Here is a 24,436-nt window from a genome sequence, read left to right as displayed (position 1 = left end):
TAACTAGGTTTAAGACTTAACAAATGAGGAAATGTAAGATACCAATGGCAGAGCAGGCAGATTAGTGGATGGAAATGCACCAGATATCCTTGCATGGGTGTGGTTTATTATAGAGTGGTTTATGCTTAGTGGTTTGTTATAGTGGTTTAGTACTTACTGGTTTGTGGGTGGTAGCAGTGGTGGATGTAATAGGAGTTGTATGATAATATTGTATCTACATGAAACCGCTGGGTGAGATCATCCAAGGGCATGGGGTGAGGTATCATCAGTACGCTGATGATACCCAGCTTTACATCTCCACCCCATGTCCAGTCAACGAAGCAGTGGAAGTGATGTGCCGGTGTCTGGAGGCTGTTGGGGCCTGGATGGGTGCCAACAGACTCAAACTCAACCCGGATAAGACGGAGTGGCTGTGGGTTTTGCCTCCCAAGGACAATTCCATCTGTCCTTCCATTACCCTGGGGGGGGAATTATTGACCCCCTCGGAGAGGGTCCGCAACTTGGGCGTCCTCCTCGATCCACAGCTCACATTAGAGAACCATCTTTCAGCTGTGGCGAGGGGGGCGTTTGCCCAGGTTCGCCTGGTGCACCAGTTGCGGCCCTATCTGGACCGGGACTCACTGCTCACAGTCACTCATGCCCTCATCACCTCGAGGTTCGACTACTGTAATGCTCTCTACATGGGGCTACCTTTGAAAAGTGTTCGGAAACTTCAGATCGTGCAGAATGCAGCTGCGAGAGCAGTCATGGGCCTACCTAGGTATGCCCATGTTACACCAACACTCCGCAGTCTGCATTGGTTGCCGATCAACTTCCGGTCACAATTCAAAGTGTTGGTTATGACCTTTAAAGCCCTTCATGGCACTGGACCAGAATATCTCCGAGACCGCCTGCTGCCGCACGAATCCCAGCGACCGATTAGGTCCCACAGAGTGGGTCTTCTCCGGGTCCCGTCAACTAAACAATGTCGGTTGGCGGGCCCCAGGGAAAGAGCCTTCTCTGTGGCGGCCCCGACCCTCTGGAACCAACTCCCCCCGGAGATTAGAACTGCCCCTACTCTCCTTGCCTTTCGTAAGCTCCTTAAGACCCACCTGTGTCGTCAGGCATGGGGGAACTGAGACATCTCCCCCGGGCATATACAATTTATGAATGGTATGTGTGTATGTATGTGTGTTTAGAAAATGGGGTTTTTAAAATGTTTTTTAGTAGAAATTTAGATTTGTTATAAATTGTTTTTCACTTTGTTGTGAGCCGCCCCGAGTCTGCGGAGAGGGGCGGCATACAAATCTAAATAAATAAATAAATAAATAAATAAATTGTGATAGTTTATTTAGAGAAACATTTTGCTAAGAAGAAAAGTAAAATATATTTTTACAAGAAAGCCTGCTGCAGCGTGTTTCATTGAAGACTTTAATTACGTATAGTTATGAACTGAGGTTAATAATAATAATAATAATTTCTTGGATTTGTATGCCGCCCCTCTCCGTAGACTCGGGGCGGCTAACAACAATGATAAAAACAGCATGTGACAATCCAATAATAAAACAGCTAAAAACCCTTATTTATAAAAACCAAACATACACACAAACATACCATGCATAACTTGTAATGGCCTAGGGGGAAGGAATATCTCAACTCTCCCATACCTGGCGGTATAAATGAGTCTTGAGTAGTTTACGAAAGACAGGGAGGGTGGGGGCAATTCTAATCTTCGGGGGGAGTTGGTTCCAGAGGGCCGGGGCCGCCACAGAGAAGGCTCTTCCCCTGGGGCCCACCAAACGACATTCTTTAGTCGACGGGACCCGGAGAAGGCCAACTCTGTGGGACCTTATCGGTCGCTGGGATTCGTGCGGTAGCAGGCTGTTCCGGAGGTAATCTGGTCCAATGCCATGTAGGGCTTTAAAGGTCATGACCAACACTTTGAATTGTGATCGGAAACTGATCGGCAGCCAATGCAAGCCACAGCCACAGTTGGTAGGGTTACCTACCTCGTGCGAAAAAACTCCCCCCCCCCCCAAACAGTATATTGTTTTTTTTTAAAATATGTTGTGAGCCGCCCCAAGTCCATGGAGAGGGGCGGCATACAAGTCAAATAAATAAATAAACAAGATAAATATTGGAAGCAGTTCAACGTCCTGCTACAGGTGAATGCAGACCCGTAATGGGTTTCTTCCTTTTGATTCTTCTTTTTTTCCCCAAAAACCCAAAAGGCAGCTGAGTTTGAAGGAATTGGTACCGCTGTAGGAACTCTTCAATCACCACGCTTTCTCCTCTCCTGCTTTGCAGTTCTCAACATGCTCAGTCATCCTTTCGGGAAGCCATCTCTGGGCTTCCTGCCCCTGGATCCCATCGGTTCAGAGCTGACCGAGAACCTTCCAACTCCGACCTTGAGGACTTCCCGCTTGGATACCAGCCGTTCTCTTCTCTATTCGCGTTCCAGCAGCCCTTCCGACTCGGACACCAGTGGATTCAGCTCTGGATCGGACCACCTCTCAGATCTGATTGTAAGAAGCCGTGGAGATTGGGTGGTGGTTTTTGTCCCCTCAACTGTTTTTTTTGGGGGGGGGGGCGGGGGGGATGGAAGTGGGAAGGAAGTTAGAAGTTCTCCAGGTGTGCTTGAACCCGTTTTAATGAATTTAAATTAGATTATTTTTATTATTATTTTTAAATGTACAGTGAAACTTCTACCTAAGAACGCCTCTACTTAAGAACTTTTCTAGATAAGAACCGGGTGTTCAAGATATTTTTGCCTCTTTTTAAGAACCATTTTCTACTTAAGAACCCGAGCCCGGGAAAAATTCCCAGGAAATTTGAGAGTGGCATGAAGGCCCGGCCAGTTTCCTGCCATTCCCCCTGGGTTTCTCTCTCTGGCGCAGTGTATGGGAGGCAGCCTCGCGCTGGGTGTCTGGGAGTCCCCCCTTTTTTTTTAAGCCTTAAAGTTTTGGATTTTTTTGATTCCTCTCCCCTCACCTTCTTCCTTCGGCAGCGACTGTCCTCCTCCTCCTCTTCCTCTTCCTCCTCCCACCCAAATTCCGAGCTTTTATTTATTTCCTGATGGGTTTGCACGCATTATTTGCTTTTACATTGATTCCTATGGGAAAAATTGCTTCTACTCACAAACGTTTGTACTTAAGAACCTGGTCACGGAACGAATTAAGTTCTTAAGTAGAGGTACCACTGTATATGGCTGCTCAACTCACTTGTAGTGACACTGGATGGCTTGAGGAAGTAAAACGCCCAATACAAACCCCGACAAATCCCCATCTCTGGCGACCACAATCAAACACACATGCCCACTTAATGGGCTCCGTATCAAAGCTATGTCTTCAGGCCTTTCGAAAGAGTGTCGAGGTGAGGGCCAATCTTGGCTCGTTCCACAGGCGGGGGAGCCACCACAGAGAAGGCCCTTTGTCTTGGTCCCACAAAATCAGTGGTTCTCCACCTGGGGGCCGGGATCCCTTTGGGGGTTGAATAACCGTTTCATAGGGGTCGCCTAAGACCATGGAAAAAAAACAAATTTCCCACAATGTTAGGAACTAAAGTGCCTATTCTGGCGCCTTGGAATATAGTTTTACAATCCGACCCAACAGGCGTTTACAGTGGGGGTGTCCCTCTGACCTTCCTACCAATCAGCTTAAAGCTCTGTTGGGAGAATTGGCGCTAGACTTATGATTGGTGGTCACCCCAACATTAAGGGGTCGCGGCCTTAGAAAGGTTGAGAACCACTGCGACTAAATGGACCTCCTTAAGGGAGGAAACTTGTAATATGTCCCCCCCATTCTGGCAAGTTGGATAGATATTGGAAACGGATCAAGGAGAGATTCAACCTTAGAAATAAGGAGAAAATTTTTGACAGTGATTTCACTGCAATCTGTCAGAAATGGTGTAGGGTCTCCTGCTTGGGCAGGGGGTTGGACTAGATGACCTACAAGGTCCCTTCCAGCTCTGTTAATCTGCCGATCTGATATAATTGAGAAGGACGGTCCTTTAATCCAGTGTTTCCCAACCTTGGCCACTTGAAGATATCTGGACTTCAACTCCCAGAAATCCCCAGCCAGCTTTCGCTGGCTGGGGAATTCTGGGAGTTGAAGTCCAAATATCTTCAAGTAGTCAAGGTTGGGAAACACTGCTTTAATTTGACCACGAGCCGTGTTTTAAAGGTGAGAATCAGCATTCTGAATTGGACTTGGAAGTAAACCAACTGTGTGCAGTTCCCAAAGGAGAGGTGTCACATATACACAAACCATGTCAATCCACATGCCACATTTTGAACCCATTGAAGACTGGATTTAATGGGAGTTTCCCCCCCCCCCCCCCCCGCATTAATTTATATTTAACTTTAAAAAAATAATTTAATTTAGATGCCACCCAACTCCCAGGCAGCTTACAGCAGAAAAGAGCATCTAAAAAGACAATTAAAAAAAACAATTTAAACCCCCTTAATAAAATCATACATATCTTACACGGCTAGATCTAGATGGTGAGTCCTTTATTTAACGGCCTCAGGCCTGCTGGCAGAGCCAGGTCTTTGAGGCTTTCCGGAAGGGCAGTAGGGTGGAGGCAGTACGATCTCAGGGGGGAGCTAGCTCCAGAGATCTGGTGCCGCCACAGAGAAGGCCCTCCCCTGCGGCCCCGCCAACCGACATTGTGTAGTCACAGGGTGTCCAGCAAACCTGGAAAACAGAGGAAATCGGGGAATTATCAGGGAAATCAGCAATTCGGGAAATATCAGGGAATTTGTGAAAAACCCCCCGGAATAAATCGGGATGGGGGGGGGGGACTAAACTGTATTAAAATGTTTAAAAGTCGGGGGGAAATCATGTAAAGAAAAAAACAACACGGATCGCGCTGCCTGGCAGAGTCAAGCAAAAATGAGCATAACTGTGGCAACAACTTGCTTCCCCAGCTACCAATATTTCTCCACGGCTTAGCCCTTTGGTATGACGTCTTACGGGAAATATCAGGGAATTTCAAAATGATTTCCCCCTGGACACCCTGGGTCAACATTTGTATGAGGCCGGGCGCATTGTTGCCTTTTCCAGTTTCTTCCCAAATGTGACTTTGTCGCCCTTGATGACGAACGTCTTTTTGCAGTCGAGCCTCCGTATCTCGCCGCCTCTGCCCTTCCTGCCTCTCGGAGGCATCGCCAGAGATCCCTTGAGTGCAGTGGGACCTCGTTTGGATCAAGAGCAGGCCGCCTTGGCTGCTGTCACCTCTTCCTCCCCAGCCACCTTATCCAAGCAGTGGCCCGGAGCCACTGCCTGGCCCTCCTGGAACATCACGGATTCCGCAGAAGATCCTTTCAGCATCGAGAGAGAAGCGAGACTTCACAAGCAAGCTGCAGGTGAGCCGAACCTGGCCCTGTTGGGAGGGTGGCCAGAGAGGGAGGGGGAGGTAAGAATCCCACCACTGACCCCCCCACCTGGTGGATGAAACCTCTCTGTGGCTTTTGTCTTCAGCTGTGAATGAGGCAACCTGCACCTGGAGTGGGCAGCTCCCACCTCGAAACTACAAAAACCCCGTTTACTCCTGCAAGGTCTTTTTAGGTGGTGTCCCCTGGGACATCACAGAAGGTGAGTTCCTGACAGCTATTTTACTTACTTGCTTACTTATTGACTTATTTACTTATGGACTTATTTATTAACACCAACCACTCCAAACTTGACTGTAAAAAATATGACTTTAACAATAGAGTTGTCGAAGCGTGGAACTCATTGCCAGACTCAGTGGTGTCAGCCCCCAGCCCCCAACATTTCTCCCTAAGACTCTCCACGATTGACCTCTCCAGGTTCCTAAGAGGCCAGTAAGGGGCGTACATAAGTGCACTGATGTGCCTATCGTCCCCTGTCCAATCTTCTTTCCTTATCTCATATATCATACATTTTCTCTCCTTTCCTCCTACTTCTCTTCTTTCTTACTTTCTATCATTATATATATATTACTTAATGTCTATTCTCTTTCATATGTATTGTATATTGGACAAAGAATAAATAAATAAAAATAAAAAATAAATTTATTGTATTTACCATATTTTTCGGAGTATAAGGCACATGGGACCTTAATTTGGGGGGAGGGAAATAGAGGAAAGAATCTGCTTACCAGGTATTTATCTGGCTAGCGTCCTTAGTCTGGTCAGCTTCAACACATTGTTTTATCCCCTGGTTAGGGCTTTTAAAAAAACGTTATTTGGAGAGAGTAACAATGAAAGAGCTTTGCAAGCCAGTAAGAGCTGGGAACATCGTTAGCACCTGGAAAGAAACATTCGGAGCAAGTCGCTAGCGATATTTCTCCATGGTTTAGCCGTTTGGTATGAGATCATCTATGGCCAGGCCTTAACTAGATTGCAAGTTACAGGGAAATGTCAGGGAATTTCAAAATGCTTTCCCCCTGGAAACCCTAAGAAATCCAATAAATAAATAACAGCTCACGTGCCAGCAAATATGTCTCCAAGTGCCACCTGTGGCACCCATGCCATAGGTTCACCATCACTGCTCTGTTGTGTCTTACGAGTCCGAAAAATATAGTAGCTATTTGCCATCACTGGGGCAAGGGGTAGAGACGGCCTCCCCCTTTCCTACCTCACGGGTTAAGAGTGGGGGGATTGAGTTTTGCTGGTCTTCATCCTGTCAGGAAGAAGGAGATTGTGATCCCGCTGGTGAGACCCCATTTGGAATACTGTGTCCAGTTCTGGAGACCTCACCTACCAAAAGATATTGATCAAATTGAACGGGGTCCAAAGACGGGCTACAAGAATGGTGGAAGGTCTTAAGCATAAAACCTATGAGGAAAAGACTTCATGAACTCAATCTGTATAGTCTGGAGGACAGAAGGGAAAAAGGGGGACACGATCGAAACATTTAAATATGTTCTTCAAGGGTTAAATAAGGTTCAGTGTTTTTCATAGGAAAGTGAACACAAGGAGAAGGGGGCACAATCTGAGGTTAGTTGGGGGAAAGATCAGAAGCAACGTGAGAAAGTATTATTTTACTGAAAGAGAAGTAGATGCTTGGAACAAACTTCCAGCAGACGTGGTTGGCAAATCCACAGTCACTGAATTTAAACATGCCTGGGATGAACATAGATCCGTCCTAAGATAAAATACAGGAAACAGCATAAGGTCAGACTAGGTGGACCAGGAGGTCTTTTTCTGCCGTCAATCTTCTATGTTTCTATGTCTTAACGAATGTCCGTCTCTTCCCTGCAGTGGGTTTAATCAGCACTTTCCGTGTGTTTGGCTCGCTGAGAGTGGAGTGGCCTGGTAAGGACAGCAAGCATCCACGCTGCCCTCCCAAAGGTAATATGCCTAAAGGTAATAAAGAACATGGTAGGAACTATTTTTATCCATAGACCACTTGAGGGCTCCTGCATGCTGGTGACGGACAAGGACAGCACCGTAGGTGGGCAGCCTTCTTCTCCTCCTCCTCCTCCTCCTCCTGTGCACAGGTGCTTCCTTTCACCCTCTCCCCCACCTGGCCAAGGGGAAAAAGGACTTTGGGGCAGGGAAAGGGACCCCATATTGGGGGTGGTGATGGGTTGTAAAGCAGTGTAGAAGTAAGGTCTTCATGGGTAAGAAGGGCGTTGCCGAAAAGCTCCTGTGATGGAGGGAAGCATGGGAAAGCTTGACTAGATAAACAGTCAAAGCAATGGAAACTGCAGTTTAATGTTTCCAAATGTAAAATAATGCACTTGGGGAAAAGGAATCCTCAATCTGAGTATTGCATTGGCAGTTCTGTGTTAGCAAAAACCTCAGAAGAGAAGGATTTAGGGGTCGTGATTTCTGACAGTCTCAAAATGGGTGAGCAGTGTGGTCGGGCGGTAGGAAAAGCAAGTAGGATGCTAGAGGTATAACAAGCAGGAAGAGGGAGATTGTGATCCCCTTATATAGAGCGCTGGTGAGACCACATTTGGAATACTGTGTTCAGTTCTGGAGACCTCACCTACAAAAAGATATTGACAAAATTGAACAGATCCAAAGACGGGCTACAAGAATGGTGGAAGGTCTTAAGCATAAATCGTATCAGGAAAGACTTCATGAACTCAATCTGTAGAGTCTGGAGGACAGAAGGGAAAGGGGGGACATGATCGAAACATTTAAATATGTTAAAGGGTTAAATAAGGTCCAGGAGGGAAGTGTTTTTAATAGGAAAGTGAACCCAAGAACAAGGGGACACAATCTGAAGTTAGTTGGGGGAAAGATCAAAGGCAACATGAGAAAATATTATTTTACTGAAAGAGTAGTAGATCCTTGGAACAAACTTCCAGCAGACGTGGTTGGTAAATCCACAGTAACTGAATTTAAACGTGGCTGGGATAAACATGTATCCATCCTAAGATAAAATACAGGAAATAGTATAAGGGCAGACTAGATGGACCATGAGGTCTTTTTCTGCCGTCAGTCTTCTATGTTTCTATATTCCTTGTGAGCTGGACCAGGTGTCTTCTCACCTAGGATTTTAGGACAACGGTGGTCCTGATGTGCGCGCGGTTCACATCCACCTTGAAAGCCTGTTTAAATTTTATATCTCTCCTTCCTGAACTCTGAACAAAATCAAGGCGTGGTTTGTCAATGGCATTCCCATGCTTCTCTCCCATCACAGGAGCTTTTCGGCAATTCCCTTCTTACTTATGAATACCTTTCTTCTGCATTGCTTTACAAAACCCTCTGGTCCAGAGCAGGAATTCCAAGATCATTCCCAAGAAAATGTTCCAGTGCCATTATTAAATGCATCTCTGGGTCAAGATCTTTGGGGCTGCCCTGTTGGTTCCTCTCCCCTACTCATGAGCTACAGAGAGTAAATTGCACCGTTCCCTATAATATAGCTCAGTATTTCTCAACTTTGGCAGGACTAGAATTCACGGTCTCCTGGTTTTCTACCCTGGTGCCTTAACCACTAGGCCCAGGGGTCAGCAACCTTAAACACTCAGAGCCACAAAGGTCCTACCCAGAAGCCCCTGTTCGATTCTAGAGCCCCGATCCAAAGTCCGGTTCCCTCACCATAGAGTTTCCTCCTGGTGCGGTGTTCTTTTTCCTCTACCAATCCTAACCAAAAGCCCTATCAATTGTGCAGCTGATTGGAAAACTTGCCCCTTGCCATAGAGTCTGCTCCAACTAGAAGCTCCTCTCAAAATTGTGGCGCCACCCGGTGACAGGGAGCTGCAGAAATGAAAGAGCCACATGCGGCTCCCGAGCTGCCGGTTGCTGACTCCTGTGCCTAGACTAAGTATACTATAATATCCTTGTTAAATTTGTGCTTCCACTGGGGAACAATTTGTAACGCAATTTCTGTTGACTTTGACTTTTGAGTTTTTTTTTAAATAGTTAATTAGGCATGCCGGTTTCAAAGCTGTAGTTAGTTTTCTTCTACCATGTCATCAAATGGGCATTTTTTACATAGACGTCTGGCTAACGTCCTGGAAAATCTTGGTGCGGTCAGTGATGAGCAGGGTGAGCGATTCCACCAAGATTTGACGGTCAAGGAGGCACGGGATCAAGGTAGATGGGGGATTTACATACGATGTCTGACTATTGTTGGAGCATCAAGCGAGAATGTCCACAGATTAAATAATCCAGAAAAGGCTATAAACGGAAAATGTTACCTTAATAATTACCATTTGATAAAAATACAACTATTTATATGAACACAATTTAAGTTGCAGCAACTATTATAGCCTTTGTAGGAATAAAATTATTCTTTGGTATACAGTGGAACCCCGACATAAGAGCTGCTCTACTTAAGAGCAACTCGAGATAAGAGCTGGGAGGGGAGAGATATTTTTGTTCTACTTACAAGCCCAAATTCGAGATACAAGCGCCAAGGAGCTGTCTCCTGAAGCCAAACGCTAACTTCCGCATTCGGCTTCAGGAGACAGCTGCGAAGCGGCGCGTGTGTTTTAAAAGGTTGCAGCTGGCCTGGGGGGCTCGGGGGGGGGTGCTTGCAGCTTTCTTTCTTGCTCTTTTTCTTTCTCTCTTTTACCTTCCCTTCCTCTATTTCTTCTTTTCTTTCTTCTTCCCACCTTCTTCCCTCCCTCCCTCCCTTCACTCATTCCTCTCTTACTCTCCCCTTTCATAAGTTTCCTTCCTTCCTTCCTTCCTCTGTTCCTGTCCCTTCCCTCTTTCCTTCCTTCCTTCCCACCCTCCGTCCATTCATTCACCCATTCCTCTCTTGATCGCTTAAAGCCGGTCCCTGGTGCAAAAAGGATTGGGGACCTCTGTCCTACAGGATTGGGTGGCAGAGAAGTTGAACATATGTAAATTTAAAAGTTTAAGAAAGTTTACAAGTTAAGTGAAAGAAACTTCATTATTCATTTATATGTACATGTACATTTCTTCATTAAAAACATGTCTTTCTGCATAATTTAGACTAACTTTGTGAGTTTTTTGAGGGCTGGAACCAATTAAAATTATTTACATTAATTCCTATGGGGAAAAGTCGTTCGAGATAAGAGCTGCTCGACTTAAGAGCCCAGGTCCGGAACGAATTAAACTCGTATCTCGAGGTACCACTGTATTTGGCAAGTTCTTACTTTCCTTTATATGCACAATTTGTATTGAGGGTAGCTTAAAAAGTTTACGTGATAGACAAAAACTATGGTTATTTTTGGATCCAGACGCCAAAAGTTAGTTGAAAACAAGTCACAGATTTAAGACAACAAAATTGCTTGTTCCCCGGTGTTATCAGATGTGAGGAAGTGTCACTGACTATTCCCAAAAGAGTTGAACTGCTTGGGTTTTTCTCCAATACAACGAAGCACTTCTTAATATTAATTATCCTGACGATGAGCGTGGAAGAGAACAGACGTGTCCTGCCGTCTTTAAGTTCTTCCCTTTTCTCTCTCTCTCTCTCTCTCTCTTATCCATAGGTTATGCCTACCTAGTGTTTGAATCTGAGAAGTCTATACGTGCCTTGCTCCAGAATTGCTCCCGAGATATGCTGAGCCCCAGCGGCCTGAGCGAATATTACTTCAAAATGTCTAGCCGTAGAATGAGGTGCAAGGAGGTGAGTGGAACCGCCTGGCCACTACTCGAGGTGCAATTGAAATTGGCAGGCTGTGGGTGTTGCCTGTGTGCTGTTCTGGAGACCTCGCCTACAAAAAGTGTAAGATGCACAGGAGTATAAGACTCCTGTTTTTGGGGTGGAAAATAGGGAAAAGAATCTGCTTACCAGGTATTCATCTGGCTAGCGTCCTTAGTCTAGTCAGCTTCAGCAGATTATTTTATCCCCTCGTTAGGGCTTTTAAAAAACTATTTGGAGAGAGTAACAGTGGAAGAGCTTGCAAGTCAGTAAGAGCTGGGAACATCATTAACACCTTGAAACACATTTGGAGCAAGTAGAGCAATGAAAAAACCTACAAGGACAGGGTTTGGAAAAAATTCTTCGCAGCGAGTAACAATGAAAGAGTTTGCAAATGGGTAATCTGGGAACATGGTTAGCACCTGGTTAGGGCTAAAAACTAACATTTGGAGCAAGCTAGATAAATGGAAAAAAACTGCAAAGACTTAGGGCTTGGAAAACATTATTCGCAGTGAGTAACAATGAAAGAGCTCGCATGCTGGGAAGAGCTGGGAACATCGTTAGCACCTGGTTAGGGCTGGGGGGGGGGGGAAAGCTACATTCAGAGTATAAGACTATGGCATTCGCTGGCTGGGGAATTCTGGGAGTTGAAGTCCAAATATCTTCAAGTTGCCAAGGTTGGGAAACACTGACTTAAAGGACGGTGTGGGGTTTGTGTGGATGCCTTGAACAGCGCTAAACCCTTGTGCCTACAGGTGCAAGTGATCCCATGGGTCTTGGCCGATAGCAACTTCGTGCGCAGCCCAACTCAGCGGCTGGACCCTGGGAAAACGGTCTTTGTGGGAGCCCTTCACGGGATGCTGAACGCAGAAGCCCTGGCAGGAATCCTCAACGACCTGTTTGGCGGGGTTGTGTATGCAGGTATTGATACGGACAAGCACAAGTATCCCATTGGTAAGTAAAGCCGGTCCTTGGCGGTTGATGCCTTCGGTGGGGATGGCACCTTGGGCTTTGTGGAACCAGTGACATTCCCCATATAGCAGGGGTCTCCAAACCTTTTACACAGGGGGCCAGTTCACTGTCCCTCAGACTGCTGGAGGGCCGGACTATAAAAAAAACCTATGAACAAATCCCTATGCACACTGCACATACCTTATTTAAAGTAAAAAACAAAATGGGAACAAATACAATATTTAAAATGAAGAAGAAGTAATAAGTAATTAAGTAATTAATAATTAAGTAATAAAGTAATTTATACTTCTTTATTAACAAGTAAATTTAAACTTAAATCAACAAACTCCATTTCTCCTTCCTTCCTTCCCTCCCTCCTTCCTCTCCACTTCTCTCTTCCCTCTTCTTTTTCTCTCATTTGTTTCATTTTCCTCTCCCTCGTTCTTTTCCTCCATCATTTTCTCATTTTTCTCTTTCTCTCTCTCTTTCCATCTCTCCCTCTTCCTTTCTCTCTCCCTCTCTATCTCTCCCTCTTTCTCTTTTTCTCTCTCTCTCTTCTCTCTTTCTCTCACTCACTCTCTTTCTAACTCTCCCTCTTTGTATCTATCACACTTTCTCTACCCCTCTTTCTATTTCTTCCTTTCTCTCCCTTTCTATCTCTCCTCTTCATTTCTCTCCCTCTCTATTTCTCCCTCTTACTATATCGATCGGTAAAATCTCGTGTGCTGCTGCGGGCTGGTTAAAAGACCTCAGCGGGCCGCATGCGGCCCGCGGGCCGTAGTTTGGGGACCACTGCCATATAGGGAAGAAGAAGAGATTTAAATACCTTGGTTTCACTGTTGGGCTGTGGTGAGCAGGGTTGTCTTGTGGTCATTTTAATTGAACTGAGGCCGGGTGAGTTTGTTAAGGGCAGTGGTGGCGCAGTGGTTAGAATGCAGTATTAAATGTTACTGTGTTTTTTGGAGTATAAGACACACCGGAATATAAGATTCAGCTTAGTTTTGGGGGAGGAAAACAGGGAAAAGAATCTGTTTACTGGGTATTCATCTGGCTAGCGTCCTTAGCCAGCACATTATTTTATCCCCTGGTTAGGACTTTAAAAAAACTTTATTCGGAGAGAGTAACAATGAAAGAGCTTGCAAGTCAGTAAAAGCTGGAAACATCATTAGCACCTGGAAAGAAACATTCAGAGCAAGTAGAGCAATGGAAAAAAACCTGCAAAGACTTAGGGCTTGGAAAACATTCTTTGCAGGGAGTAAGAATGAAAGAGTTTGCAAGGCATTAAGAGCTGGGAACATTGTTAGCACCTGGTTAAGGCGGAAAAGAAACTTGTTTGGAGCAAGTTAGAGCGATGAAAAAAACTCTGCAAAGACTTAGGGCTTGGAAAACATTCTTTGCAGAGAGAAACTATGAAAGAGCCTGCTAGGTAGGACCTGGGATGACCGTTAGCATCTAGTTAGGGCTGGGGGGGGGGGGGAGCTACATTCAGAGTATAAGACACACCCAAATTATCAGCCTCTTTTAGGAAGGAAAAAGATGTGTCTTATATTCCAAGAAACACAGTAATTCTGCTGAGTGCCAGCAGTTCGATCCTGACCCCAGCTCAAGGTTGACTCAGCCTTCCATCCTTCTGAGGTCAGTCAAATGAGGATCCAGATTGTTGGGGGGCAAAAGATTGACTCTGTAAATTGAGTGCTGTAAAGAACTATGAAGCAGTGTATATATAAGTGCTATTGCTATTTTTCTAGTTAGCAATACAAATACAAATCCAAATAATAAATAAATAAAATAAATAAGGCTTATATAATGCTTCATAGTGCTTTTACAGCCCTCTCTAAGTGGTTTACAGAATCATCCTATTGCCCCCAACAATCTGGGTCCTCATTTTACCCCTCTTGGAAGGATAGAAGGCTGAGTCAACCTTGAGCCGGTGGTGAGATTTGAACTGCTGAACCACAGCCAGCAGTTAGCTGAAGTAGCCTGCAGTGCTGCACTCTAACCACTGTACCACCCCGGTTGATCTTTGCCAATTCATGACAAATGGGCAGAATTACAAACGGGTTTTCCTCCCCCAATACATGTTGCACTGGACATCTTGAATGCTATTAAAAATGGGAGAAAAATCTGTTTTCAGCTCAGGTTGACGTGGCAATATTTTTACCTGTACACCTGTTGTCTTCCTGAATTAATCATCGGTTCTTAAGAAGATACAAAATGTATTTCAACAGGACCAACCCCCCCCCCCCCCCCAAAAAAAGCACCATCTGAGAAGTGTGAAATTTTATTTATATTCAAGTTCCAATCTAAGCCTTAATCTGAGAGGTGCAACAAAGACGTTTCGTAAAGAAATAAGCTAATACTATGGTTCAATTCCTGAAACAAACATTTTTTTCAAATTGTCACCTATCTAATCTGGGTGTAGACCAGTGGTGGCGAACCTATGGCATGGGTGCTACAGGTGGCACGCAGAGCCATATCTGCTGGCACACGAGCCATTGCCCTAGCTCAGCTCTAATATGCATATGTGTGCTGGCCAGCTGATTTTTGGCTTGAACAGAAGCTGGGAGGGCATTTTTCGCTTCCAGAGAGCCTTCAGAGGGATGGGAAGGACGTTTTTACACTTCCCTGGCTCCAGGGAAGCCTTTGAAGCTTGGGAAGGGTGAAATGTGAGCCTGCTGGGCCCACCAGAAGTGAGGAAACAGGCTGCTTCCAGCCTCCAGAGGGCCTCCAGGGGTTGGGGAAGCTTTTTTCACCCTCCCCGGGCATTGAATATCTCAGGGACCGCCTTCTGCTGCACGAATCCCAGCGACCAGTTAGGTCCCACAGAGTGGGTCTCCTCTGGGTCCCGTCAACTAAACAATGCCTCTTGGCGGGACCCAGGGGAAGAGCCTTCTTTGTGGCGGCCCCAGGCCTCTGGAACCAACTCCCCCCAGAGATTAGAATTGCCCCCACCCTCCTTGCCTTTCGTAAGCTACTTAAAACGCACCTCTGTCGTCAAGTGTGGGGGAATTGAGATACTCTTTCCCCTTAGGCCTTCACAATTTTATGCATGGTATGTCTGTATGTATGTTTGGTTTTTATATTAATGGGTTTTTAATCGTTTTTATTATTGGATTATTATTGTACGCTGTCTCATTGCTGTTAGCCGCCCCGAGTCTCCGGGGAGGGGCGGCATACAAATCCAATAAATAAATAAATTATGGGTGTGAGCACTCGCGCATGCACGCACACTCATTCAGCACCCGAGGGAAAAATGGTTCGCCACCACTGGTCTAGACAGAAACTGCTCAGAATAATCCACTCTTCCTTCTCTCGCCCCAATAGTGCTAAACCCCAGAAGTCACGTGCATACCGATTCATAAAGCTTTGTTATTCATCTGCCGGTCAGTTTTATTGTACTAATAAACTGGTTTCTACACAGGGTCTGGACGTGTCACTTTCAACAATCAGCGTAGTTATCTGAAGGCAGTCAGTGCTGCATTTGTGGAGATCAAAACAACCAAGTTTACCAAAAAGGTAATGAACCTCCAAGTCATACAACTGGCTGGGGAATTCTGGGAGTTGAAGTCCAGATATCTTCAAGTTGCCAAGGTTAGGAAACACTGGTGTACAGACACTGAGACTTGTAGTATGGTAAGTCCACCTGTAAAGTCAAGAGCAGAGATCCTGGTTGGAGTAAAAGATCTGTTGATTCAGTTTCTAGGCTCACCCACCTCAAACAAGAGGCTCTGAGTGTTGAAACAAAACAATTAAAAGCAGTTACAACCTAGACCAGGGGTGGGCAATTAATTTTGCCATAGGGCCGCATGAGCAATTGGGATGGTTTTAGAGGGCCGGACTAATATAATTAACTCAGTTCTACCCAATACTGTATATTATTGGGTAGAACTGAGTTAATTATATTATAATTATAAATTATATTATATTATATGTTATATTATATTATACAGTATATTATATATTATATATATAATTGTATATTATATATTAAATCTTGAACACCCAGTTCTTACCTAGAAAACTTGGACCGACCTCCACGGGTCGGTCACAGACAGCGGGTGGTGGGTCACATCCGGCCCTCGGGCTGCATTTTGCCCAGTTCTGACCTAGAACAAAATTAATGCAGGGCACACAAATACTGTGTTGTACTAAAACGGTTGGGCTTTGCATTCCCCAAGTACCAAGACTTAACAGTCAGTAACAAGAATACAGGAGTACAGAGAAGAGCAACAAAGATGATTTGGGGACTCGAGGGTAAAACATATAAAGAACAGTTTATTTTATTTATTTGTTTGTTTTGTCAAGTACGTATTGGTGGCATACAAAGATATAATAATATTCATACACATGGTACTAGTAAAAAAAATCATTAGGACAGGGGACATAAGGCACGCTGGTGCACTTATGCTGGAATTGGATGTGTCTAGTTTGATGAAAAGAAGGAGCATGGATGACATTATAGCAGTGTTTCAATATCTAAGGAGTTTATCATGAAAGACATAATGAACTCAATCTGCTGGAGGACAGAAGGGAAAGGGGGGACATGATCGAAACATTTAAATATGTTAAAGCGTTAAATAAGGTTCAGGAGGGAAGTGTTTTTAATAGGAAAGTGAACCCAAGAACAAAGGAGCACAATCAGAAGCAACATGAGAAAATATTATTTTACTGAAAGAGTAGTTGATGCTTGGAACAAACTTCCAGCAGACGTGGTTGGTAAATCCACAGTCACTGAATTTAAACATGCCTGGGATAAACAGATCCATCCTAAGATAAGATACAGGAAATAGTATAAGGACAGACTAGATGGACCATGAGGTCTTTTTCTGCCGTCAGTCTTCTATGTTTCTATGTTGCCTCAAAGAAGAGGAAATGAAGCTATTCTCCAAAGCCCCTAAAGGTAGAACAAGAAGCAATGGGTGGAAACTAATCAAGGAGAGAAGCAACCCAGAACTAAGGAGAAATTTCCTGACAATTAGAACAATTATTCCATGGAACAGCTTGCCTCCAGAAGTTGTGGATGCTCCAACACTGGAAGTTTTTAAGCAGATGTTGGATAACCATCCGTCTGAAATGGTGTAGTGCTTCCTGCCTAATCAGGGGGTTGGACTAGAAGACCTCCAAGGTCCCTTCCAACTCTGTTATTTTGTTCTGTTCTAAAATTATACATAATCTACTGTTTATGATTCATGATTTATGATTCATAAGGAAATCTGGGCGAGGGGACAGTTTATAGTTTTCCCCTTACAGCAACTTTGCAGGTCCATTTCCCAAAGCCTCAGTGAAGCATCTCTTAGTCTGTTGAATTAACCAACGGTCTCTGTCCCTTTTTTCTCACGATGCTTACGCTCAAAGGGGTGAATCTCCTTTTCTCTCTCTCCAGGTTCAGATTGACCCCTATCTAGAAGATGCAATGTGTCAGATCTGCAGGTCTCAGCCGGGACCTTTCTTCTGTAGAGATCAGGTATATACGCTTCTATTTCCATCCTTGGTCTGAAATTCCCGGGAAAGATGTCCCTTTTTTATTGTTCTACTATGGCAGGCATCACCAACTGATAGACCGCAAGAAAATTTTGGTGGTATGCAGAAAAAATGTTTGCATTTTTTAATATATTGCACTAAAGATCAGAAGATTGCACGAATCCCACCGACTAGTTAGGTCCCACACAGTGGGCCTTCTCCGGGTCCCGTCAACTAAACAATGTCGTTTGGCGGGACCCAGGGGAAGAGCCTTCTCTGTGGCGGCCCCGGCCCTTTGGAACCAACTCCCCCCAGAGATTAGAATTGCCCCCACCCTGCTTGCCTTTCGTAAGCTTCTTAAAACCTACCTCTGCCATCAGGCATGGGGGAACTGAGATATTCTTTCCCCCTAGGCCTTACAATTTACGCATGGTATGTTTGGTTTTATAATAAGGGTTTTTTTAGTTGTTTAGTATTGTATTGTTACATGTTGTTTTTTGTCACTGTTGTTAGCCGCCCCGAGTCTGCGGAGAGGGGCGGCATACAAATCCAATCAATCAATCAATCAATCAATCAATCAATCAATCATGGGGCCTCAAACTACGGCCCCTGGGCTGGATACGTGCAATAGGACGTTTGTGTTTTTGCAGAGTTGTGCAGGTTGGAGTGGGACAGAAATTCCAACTTGGGGTCTGCTTTGGCCTCCCGGTGCGGGGTTTTGGGTGAAGGCTGAAGGGAAGAGCCGGTGATGGTGAAGAGCCTGGAATTGGCTGACCACCTCAGCCCCCTGAGCCTCCAGGTGGTGGCATCTGGTCTTGTACTCCCACAGGTCTTCCCTCTGCTTGGAAAGCCTATGCTCCTAGTCCTCAGTGAGGTGCTTCTGCTGAGCCCCTCCTTCTCAGTCAGATCTCCGAGGACTCGGGGCAGCTCACAGCATATAATATAACGATACAACACAAAAGCCAAATCTAATTAAATTTAAAATTGCAATCTTAAAAAGTCCAATATTTAAAACCAATCATACTACTATTCAGTCGTACAACATATATCTCATTTCATCGGCCAGGGAGCTGAGATCTAATCGCCCCAAGCCTGGCGACATAGGTGAGTCTTAAGACTCCTACGGAAGCAAGGAGGGTGGGGGCAGTGCAGATCTCTGAGGGGAGGCGATTCTAGAGGGCCGGGGCCCCCACAGAGAAGGCTCTTCCCCTAGGCCCTGCCAAATGACATGTATTCAGAGTCCTGACACATATCTGCTTTCAGCTCGAAAAGCAGGACTTTAGTGATTAAGGGTGGCTCCAGACCTCCTCATAAAAAGCTGGACTTCAGGGGTGAAGGTATCTTAATCAAGGTGGCTTCAGACCTTCTCAGGAAAAGCAGGAGTTTTGTGATTAACGTGGCTTCAGACCTTCTCAATGATCTTCTCTGGTCCCACCGCTAGATGTGCTTCAAATACTTCTGTCGCTCTTGCTGGCACTGGAAACATTCCATGGAGATCCTCCACCACCACCGTCCGCTGATGCGCAACCAGAAGAACCGCGAGGCCAGCTAGAGCAGCGTCCGGTGAGCTGCTCCTGTTTGCCGGGCAAAAGCCTCTTCCCTTGACTCTAAAGAAGAGAGAAGCCCACCCACCCTAGTTGCTGGGAAGGAGATGCCCGTCGGAAAGACTTAACGGGGAATCCTTGCCTTCACGTTTGCACTTGCTGGTCTTTTCTTTGTTTCTGCACTAATGCACAGTGTATTATGTATATTTTTTTCCTTTGGGTCGGGGGTTTGTTTGGGCTTTTTGAGAGGGGAGGACCCCTCGGAAACAATTCTGCAGTTCCCAGACTTTGGTTCCTTGCTTGCTGAGGAGAAGCAACAAGGGACCATAGGTTGAGAAGGTACTGGACGCAGATGCCTTCAAACATTTCTTATTTATCAAGGGCCCTTTTTTTACATTTCTTGCAATACTGATGGTAGGATGCATAATGATACAGTTCTCATTGGCTCCACTTTGTTTGCAGTTGCCATACAGTGCCTTTCCATTCGTTTAACCTTCCCCTCCCCTCTCCCTCCCCTTCCCCTCCCCTTCCCCATCTGAACGGAATAAACTGGATGTTCAGCTGGTGTTTTTTACTGTAACAACAAGAAGACGTCGTTCTTCACTTGAAAACCAAAATCATATTTCATATTTTACGCTCCAGGATTTTTACCAGTTCCTTTTTAACACTCTTGAAATGGTTTTTAGAGCCGTTGGAGATGATATTTTTTTTCCCTTTCCTGGCAGCTTTTAACATCCTTGCAACTTATTTCTGGGAACTGATAGTTTAAAAAAAAAAAAAAAAAAGGAGGAAAAAAAAACACAATAAGAATAAGAATAATATCCCAGTTGTGAATAGCAATATTTGCAACCTGAGAAAGGACAGGATACTTTGGATTTCGAAACCGGACCGGATAAATGGATTTTCGATGTGCTGTATATAGTTCGTTGCACTTTTAAGTTGCACTTCAGGGGGCTTGGAAAAAAAAAAAAGGTTTTTAATCACAAAACTCACAAGACTTCAATTTTCTTTCCTTTTTTATATATATCTTGAGCAGAGGTAAGGGCTGCGCTGGGTCGGGCCAGCAAAGATTTTACAAAGGAGCCCTTTTCGGTTTTAGAGGGACTGGCCCGCTTCGGGCCTTACCACCGATTTGCGCTGGAAGTTGAAGTTTTGTTTTTGTTTTATTTTGGGTTTTTCTTCCCCTTCTCTGTCTCTTGGAAAGCTGTGTGCCAAAGAACGAATGTTCTAAGTTCTCCCTATTTCCTGCTCAGCTCATGTTGCATATTCCAGCTGCTCTTTGTGGGATTGTTGTGAAGCAGTATGTGAAGTCTACCTCATTGTAGCATATGCGGGCAAAACTGCATTCTCCTACAGTTGTGTGGAGTAAGCTGTGATGTAGTTCTTGGCACATAATAAAACACGTTGCAGCAGAACCTCTGGCTGGTGGTGTGTTTTTTCAGGGCTGGGTGGGTGAACATAAGAATAAGAACCTAAGAAGAGCCATGCTAAATCGGGCCAAAGCCCATCGAGTCCAGCATTCTGTGTCACACAGTGGTCCAGGGGGATCTTGAGCAGAAAGAGAAGGCAAGACCCTCCCTTTCCCTTGACCCCCAACAAATGGTACTCGAGGGAACCCTGCCTGCCTCAACCTACATAGAGGCGGCACTTGGACATCAGTTTCAATAACCACCTATGATACACTTGGCATCCATGAATCTGTCTAATCCTGCCTTGAAGCTATCAAGGCTGACAGCTGTCGTGACCTCTTCTGGAATTGAATTCCATAAACCAATGAAGAAATATTTCCCTTTATTTGTCCTCACTTTCTTACCTCTGATCTTTAGGGAGTGTCCCCTCATCCTAGTATTGTGTGATCGAAAAAAGAATTTTCCTCTATCCACCTTTTCTATCCCATGCATGATTTTATTACACTTCGATCAAGTCACCTCTTAGACCACCCCTTAAATCTCTGCTGCTGAGAGACAAAGGTGCTTCTTCAGGGGGCAATTGGACTTCGTTTTTTCTTTTGAAGACGTTTCGCTTCTTCTCCAAGTAGCTTCTTCAACTCTGACTGGATGGTGGGGAATGGAAGGATTTATATTCCTTGCAGACAGCTGATTGTTTGCATCCAGGGTGGCGCAGGGGTTAGAGTTCAACTGACTGCTAGCTGTAGTTCAGCAGTTCAAATCTCACCACCAGCTCAAGGTCGACTCAGCCTTCCGTCCTTCCGAGGTGGGTAAAAATGAGGACCCAGATTGTTGGGGGCAAGATGCTGACTCTGTAAACCACTTAGAGAGGGGTTCTAAAAGTACCACAAAGCAGTATATAAGTCTAAATGCTATTGCTAATTCTGGAAGTTGAAGTCCACAAGTATTAGCGGCCACGGTTGAAGACCTCTGATCTACAGTACTGATGCTTTTCCGCTATTGCAAGGGTAGGCAAAGTTGGCTCTTCTATGACCCGTGGACTTCAACTCCCAGAATTCTTGAGCGAGCATGATTGGCTCAGGAATTCTGGGAGTTGAAGTCCACAAGTCATAGAAGAGCCAACTTTGCCTTCCCCTGTGTCTATTGAAAATAAACATCCCAGTTTCAACGATCTGAGAAGTGTTTAGGGCAAGGAAGATCCACGGGGAGAAGGCTGTAAAAGCACTATGAAGCGGTATAGAAGTCTAAATACTATTGCTATCCTTTTAGATCAGAGATCCTCAAACTTGGCAAATTTTAAGACTTGTGGACTTCAACTCCCAGTATTCTCCAGCCAGCTGGAGAGTAGAAGTCCACACGTCTTAAAAATTGCCAAGTTTGGGGTCCCCTGTTTTACAGGGTTGGTGAAGCACTTGGAGGAGTATCTATATCCTCAGGGTTACCAGCAAATTGCCAGCTGTCTAGACTCATATAGACAGTATAGAGAAAAATAAAAAACACACAAAAGTCAGCATGCATACAAACAACCAACAGTTATACCATCCAATCTCTTTTTCCTGTATTCTGGCACAATTGGAAATTAGTCCTGTTTTTCGTGGGACCATTTCATTTAAAAGCAGATGGGAGTGGTGGAAGGAACAAGGTGAGCCATTGGGGGAATAAATGTGGAGCTAAAAAGGAAAAAAACAAGTTTGTAAGCAAACCGGCCAAGGACAACTGTGTTGGCAGCAGAATGCAGATATCATGGACTGGAATGGAGTTGCCTTAAGAGGTGAGTGGCTGGCACGCTCCGCGGAAGCATCTGCAGAGGAACTTTGTATAATTTTGCTCCTGGTACAAGATCAAACTTTGCAGCAACACAGTTTTAGGAGCAGTATTTGGTTAAGAAAATATAATAATAATTATTATAATAATAATTATAATAATAACAACAACAGATTTGTAAGGGACCTTGGAGATCTTCTACACCAACCCCCTGCTTAGTCAGGAAATCCTATTCTACTTCAGGCAGATGGTTGTCCAACATTTTAAAAACTTCCAGTGTTGGAGCTTTCACAACTTTTGGAGGCAAGGCGTTCCACTGATTAATTGTTCTAACTCTCGGGTAATTTCTCCTTAGTACTAAGTTGCTTCTCTCCTTGTTTAGTTTCCACCCATTGCTTCTTGTCCTACCCTCAGGTGCTTTGGAGAATAGCTTGACTCCTCTTCCTTGAATATATTATGAAATTATATTTTATGAAATTTAAATAAATTCATTTCCACATTAGACCCAGTTGGCTTCTATTACAAGTCTTTTATCTTTGTCCTCGGCTTGAAAACCACAATTAGAATTCCAATTTCTAAGCAAGGCGATTACCAGCAAGTGAAGAAAAAATAAATCAAAATTATAAATACCGCTAAATAAATACAATTTGACTTTATAGCTAAACAGAGCAGCGTACCCTTTGCATGAAAATGATCTGGTTGTTCAGACTTCGCTTGTGATAATAGTTTGAAAGGACCCCCAGGGGAATATCTTTTATTTCTGTGGCATCAGTATATATCATTTTCTGAAACCAAATTGCTGTCCCCTTGATGCTGTTCGATCAATACATCCGCTCCGCCTTTGGTTAAGATCAAATGTCAAAACCTGGGCAGTGTTTATTGTGTAGAAACACAGGCAAGGCTAATGCATTCTGTTGTAAATTGTGTTTTGCATTGTCATGTCTTGGCTGCGGGAAATCTTGTTAGTTTGAAGACTTCAATAGCTGCATGACTTTTGCAGCTTTGCAGGGGGAAAAAGAGCTCTTCATTGATTATTAAGTCCCCTTTTCTGCCTGCAAATTTATTTATTAATTAGATTTATATAGTTATCCATCTCCCCCCAAAAAGATGGAGTACAATGGGAATGGGTTCCGTTCAGTGATGGGCCACCAAAATGTTTACTACCACACCATGGGTGTGGCTTATGCATTTTGTTTCAACATCTTTCAGTGTAAATTGGGTGCTCTGGGGTGGAGCTCCAAATTTTGCTACCGGAACTGCGTTACTGACCGTTCCCGTAGGAGGCCATCACTGGTTCCGTTTCACTACTAATAATCCCGTTAGTTTTTCTTCTCTAAAACTATTGTTCACAATAAAAAACATTATTTATTTTTATATTTTTATATTATTTTTATATTTTATATTTTTTTATATTTTTATATTTTCTTTTTATATTTTTATATTTTTATATTATTTTTATATTATTTTTATATTTTTAGTTATATTTATATATGATTTCTATCCCATTCTTCTCCTGAGACGCGGCTTACAGCATATCTTCCATACATATAGATGAAAGAAGATTCTATCTGACATATATATTTATATTTTTCATGATTTGCTAAATGTTCTTTTTTTTAGCTTCTCCACGAATAGGTTTCTCCCCCAGATCCTATGCATTTCTGGGATGGCCTTGGAAATTTAGCATTTCAGCAAGCGCTTATCAGGAGATTGTTAGTAAGGCTGACAGGTTTTTTTAATGATTAATTTTGTAGTATTATGAAGTGCCTATGTTAAAATGTAGAAACAGCACTGCACTTCTCATTCTTCCTCCTCTTCCACCCCTCCCCAAAAAAGTGAATATTGCTATATAATAAAATCTTTATCCAGAGCCCATAAAATACTGTTTCTGCACTAAACTAGAATAGAATAGAATAAGGAATAGAGTAGAATGTAGTGTAGAGTAAAATAGAGTAGAATAGAACAGAATATTGGAATGCACAATAGAATAGAAAAAGGAATAGAATAGAATGTAGTATAGAGTGGAATAGAATAGAGTAAAATAGAGTAAAACACAATAGAATATTGGATTGTAGAATACAATACAAAACAATGCAATTATTTATTGGCCAAATGTGTTTGGACACACAAGAAATTTGTCTTTTATTCTTTTATTTCTCCTTCTTTGCAGGGACAACTCTCTGTACCTTTCCTGACTGCCAGAAACCCATCAGTGCTGCCTTTTTCTATCCCAAAATCAAAATAACAGCGAAAAGTTGAATCAAAACCCCTTGGATTCCGCGCCTCTGTTGCAGCG

At 44.0% G+C, this 24,436-nt stretch overlaps 1 protein-coding gene across 4 annotated transcripts in view; it reads left to right on the top strand.

Moving 5' to 3' along the window:
• CPEB1 (cytoplasmic polyadenylation element binding protein 1) overlaps positions 1-20,382 on the top strand; it is a 47,074-nt gene extending 26,692 nt beyond the window's left edge. For 2 of the 4 annotated variants that reach the window (XM_070762947.1, XM_070762949.1), the window contains 9 exons: positions 2,287-2,504; positions 5,095-5,344; positions 5,460-5,573; positions 7,205-7,309; positions 10,861-10,997; positions 11,768-11,966; positions 15,385-15,479; positions 17,347-17,427; positions 18,865-20,382. In XM_070762947.1, the coding sequence (XP_070619048.1) occupies positions 2,287-2,504; positions 5,095-5,344; positions 5,460-5,573; positions 7,205-7,309; positions 10,861-10,997; positions 11,768-11,966; positions 15,385-15,479; positions 17,347-17,427; positions 18,865-18,975 (1,310 nt within the window). In that variant the 3' untranslated portion in view covers positions 18,976-20,382. The remainder of the gene's footprint in view (positions 1-2,286; positions 2,505-5,094; positions 5,345-5,459; positions 5,574-7,204; positions 7,310-10,860; positions 10,998-11,767; positions 11,967-15,384; positions 15,480-17,346; positions 17,428-18,864) is intronic. The other 2 variants (XM_070762948.1, XM_070762951.1) reach the window with 1 other exon arrangement.
• The last annotated feature ends 4,054 nt before the right edge of the window (positions 20,383-24,436 follow it).

The sequence above is a fragment of the Erythrolamprus reginae genome, chromosome 10, assembly GCF_031021105.1.
Source record: "Erythrolamprus reginae isolate rEryReg1 chromosome 10, rEryReg1.hap1, whole genome shotgun sequence".
NCBI classification, from domain to species: domain Eukaryota; kingdom Metazoa; phylum Chordata; class Lepidosauria; order Squamata; family Dipsadidae; genus Erythrolamprus; species Erythrolamprus reginae.
This window is presented reverse-complemented; position numbering and strand designations above follow the sequence as displayed.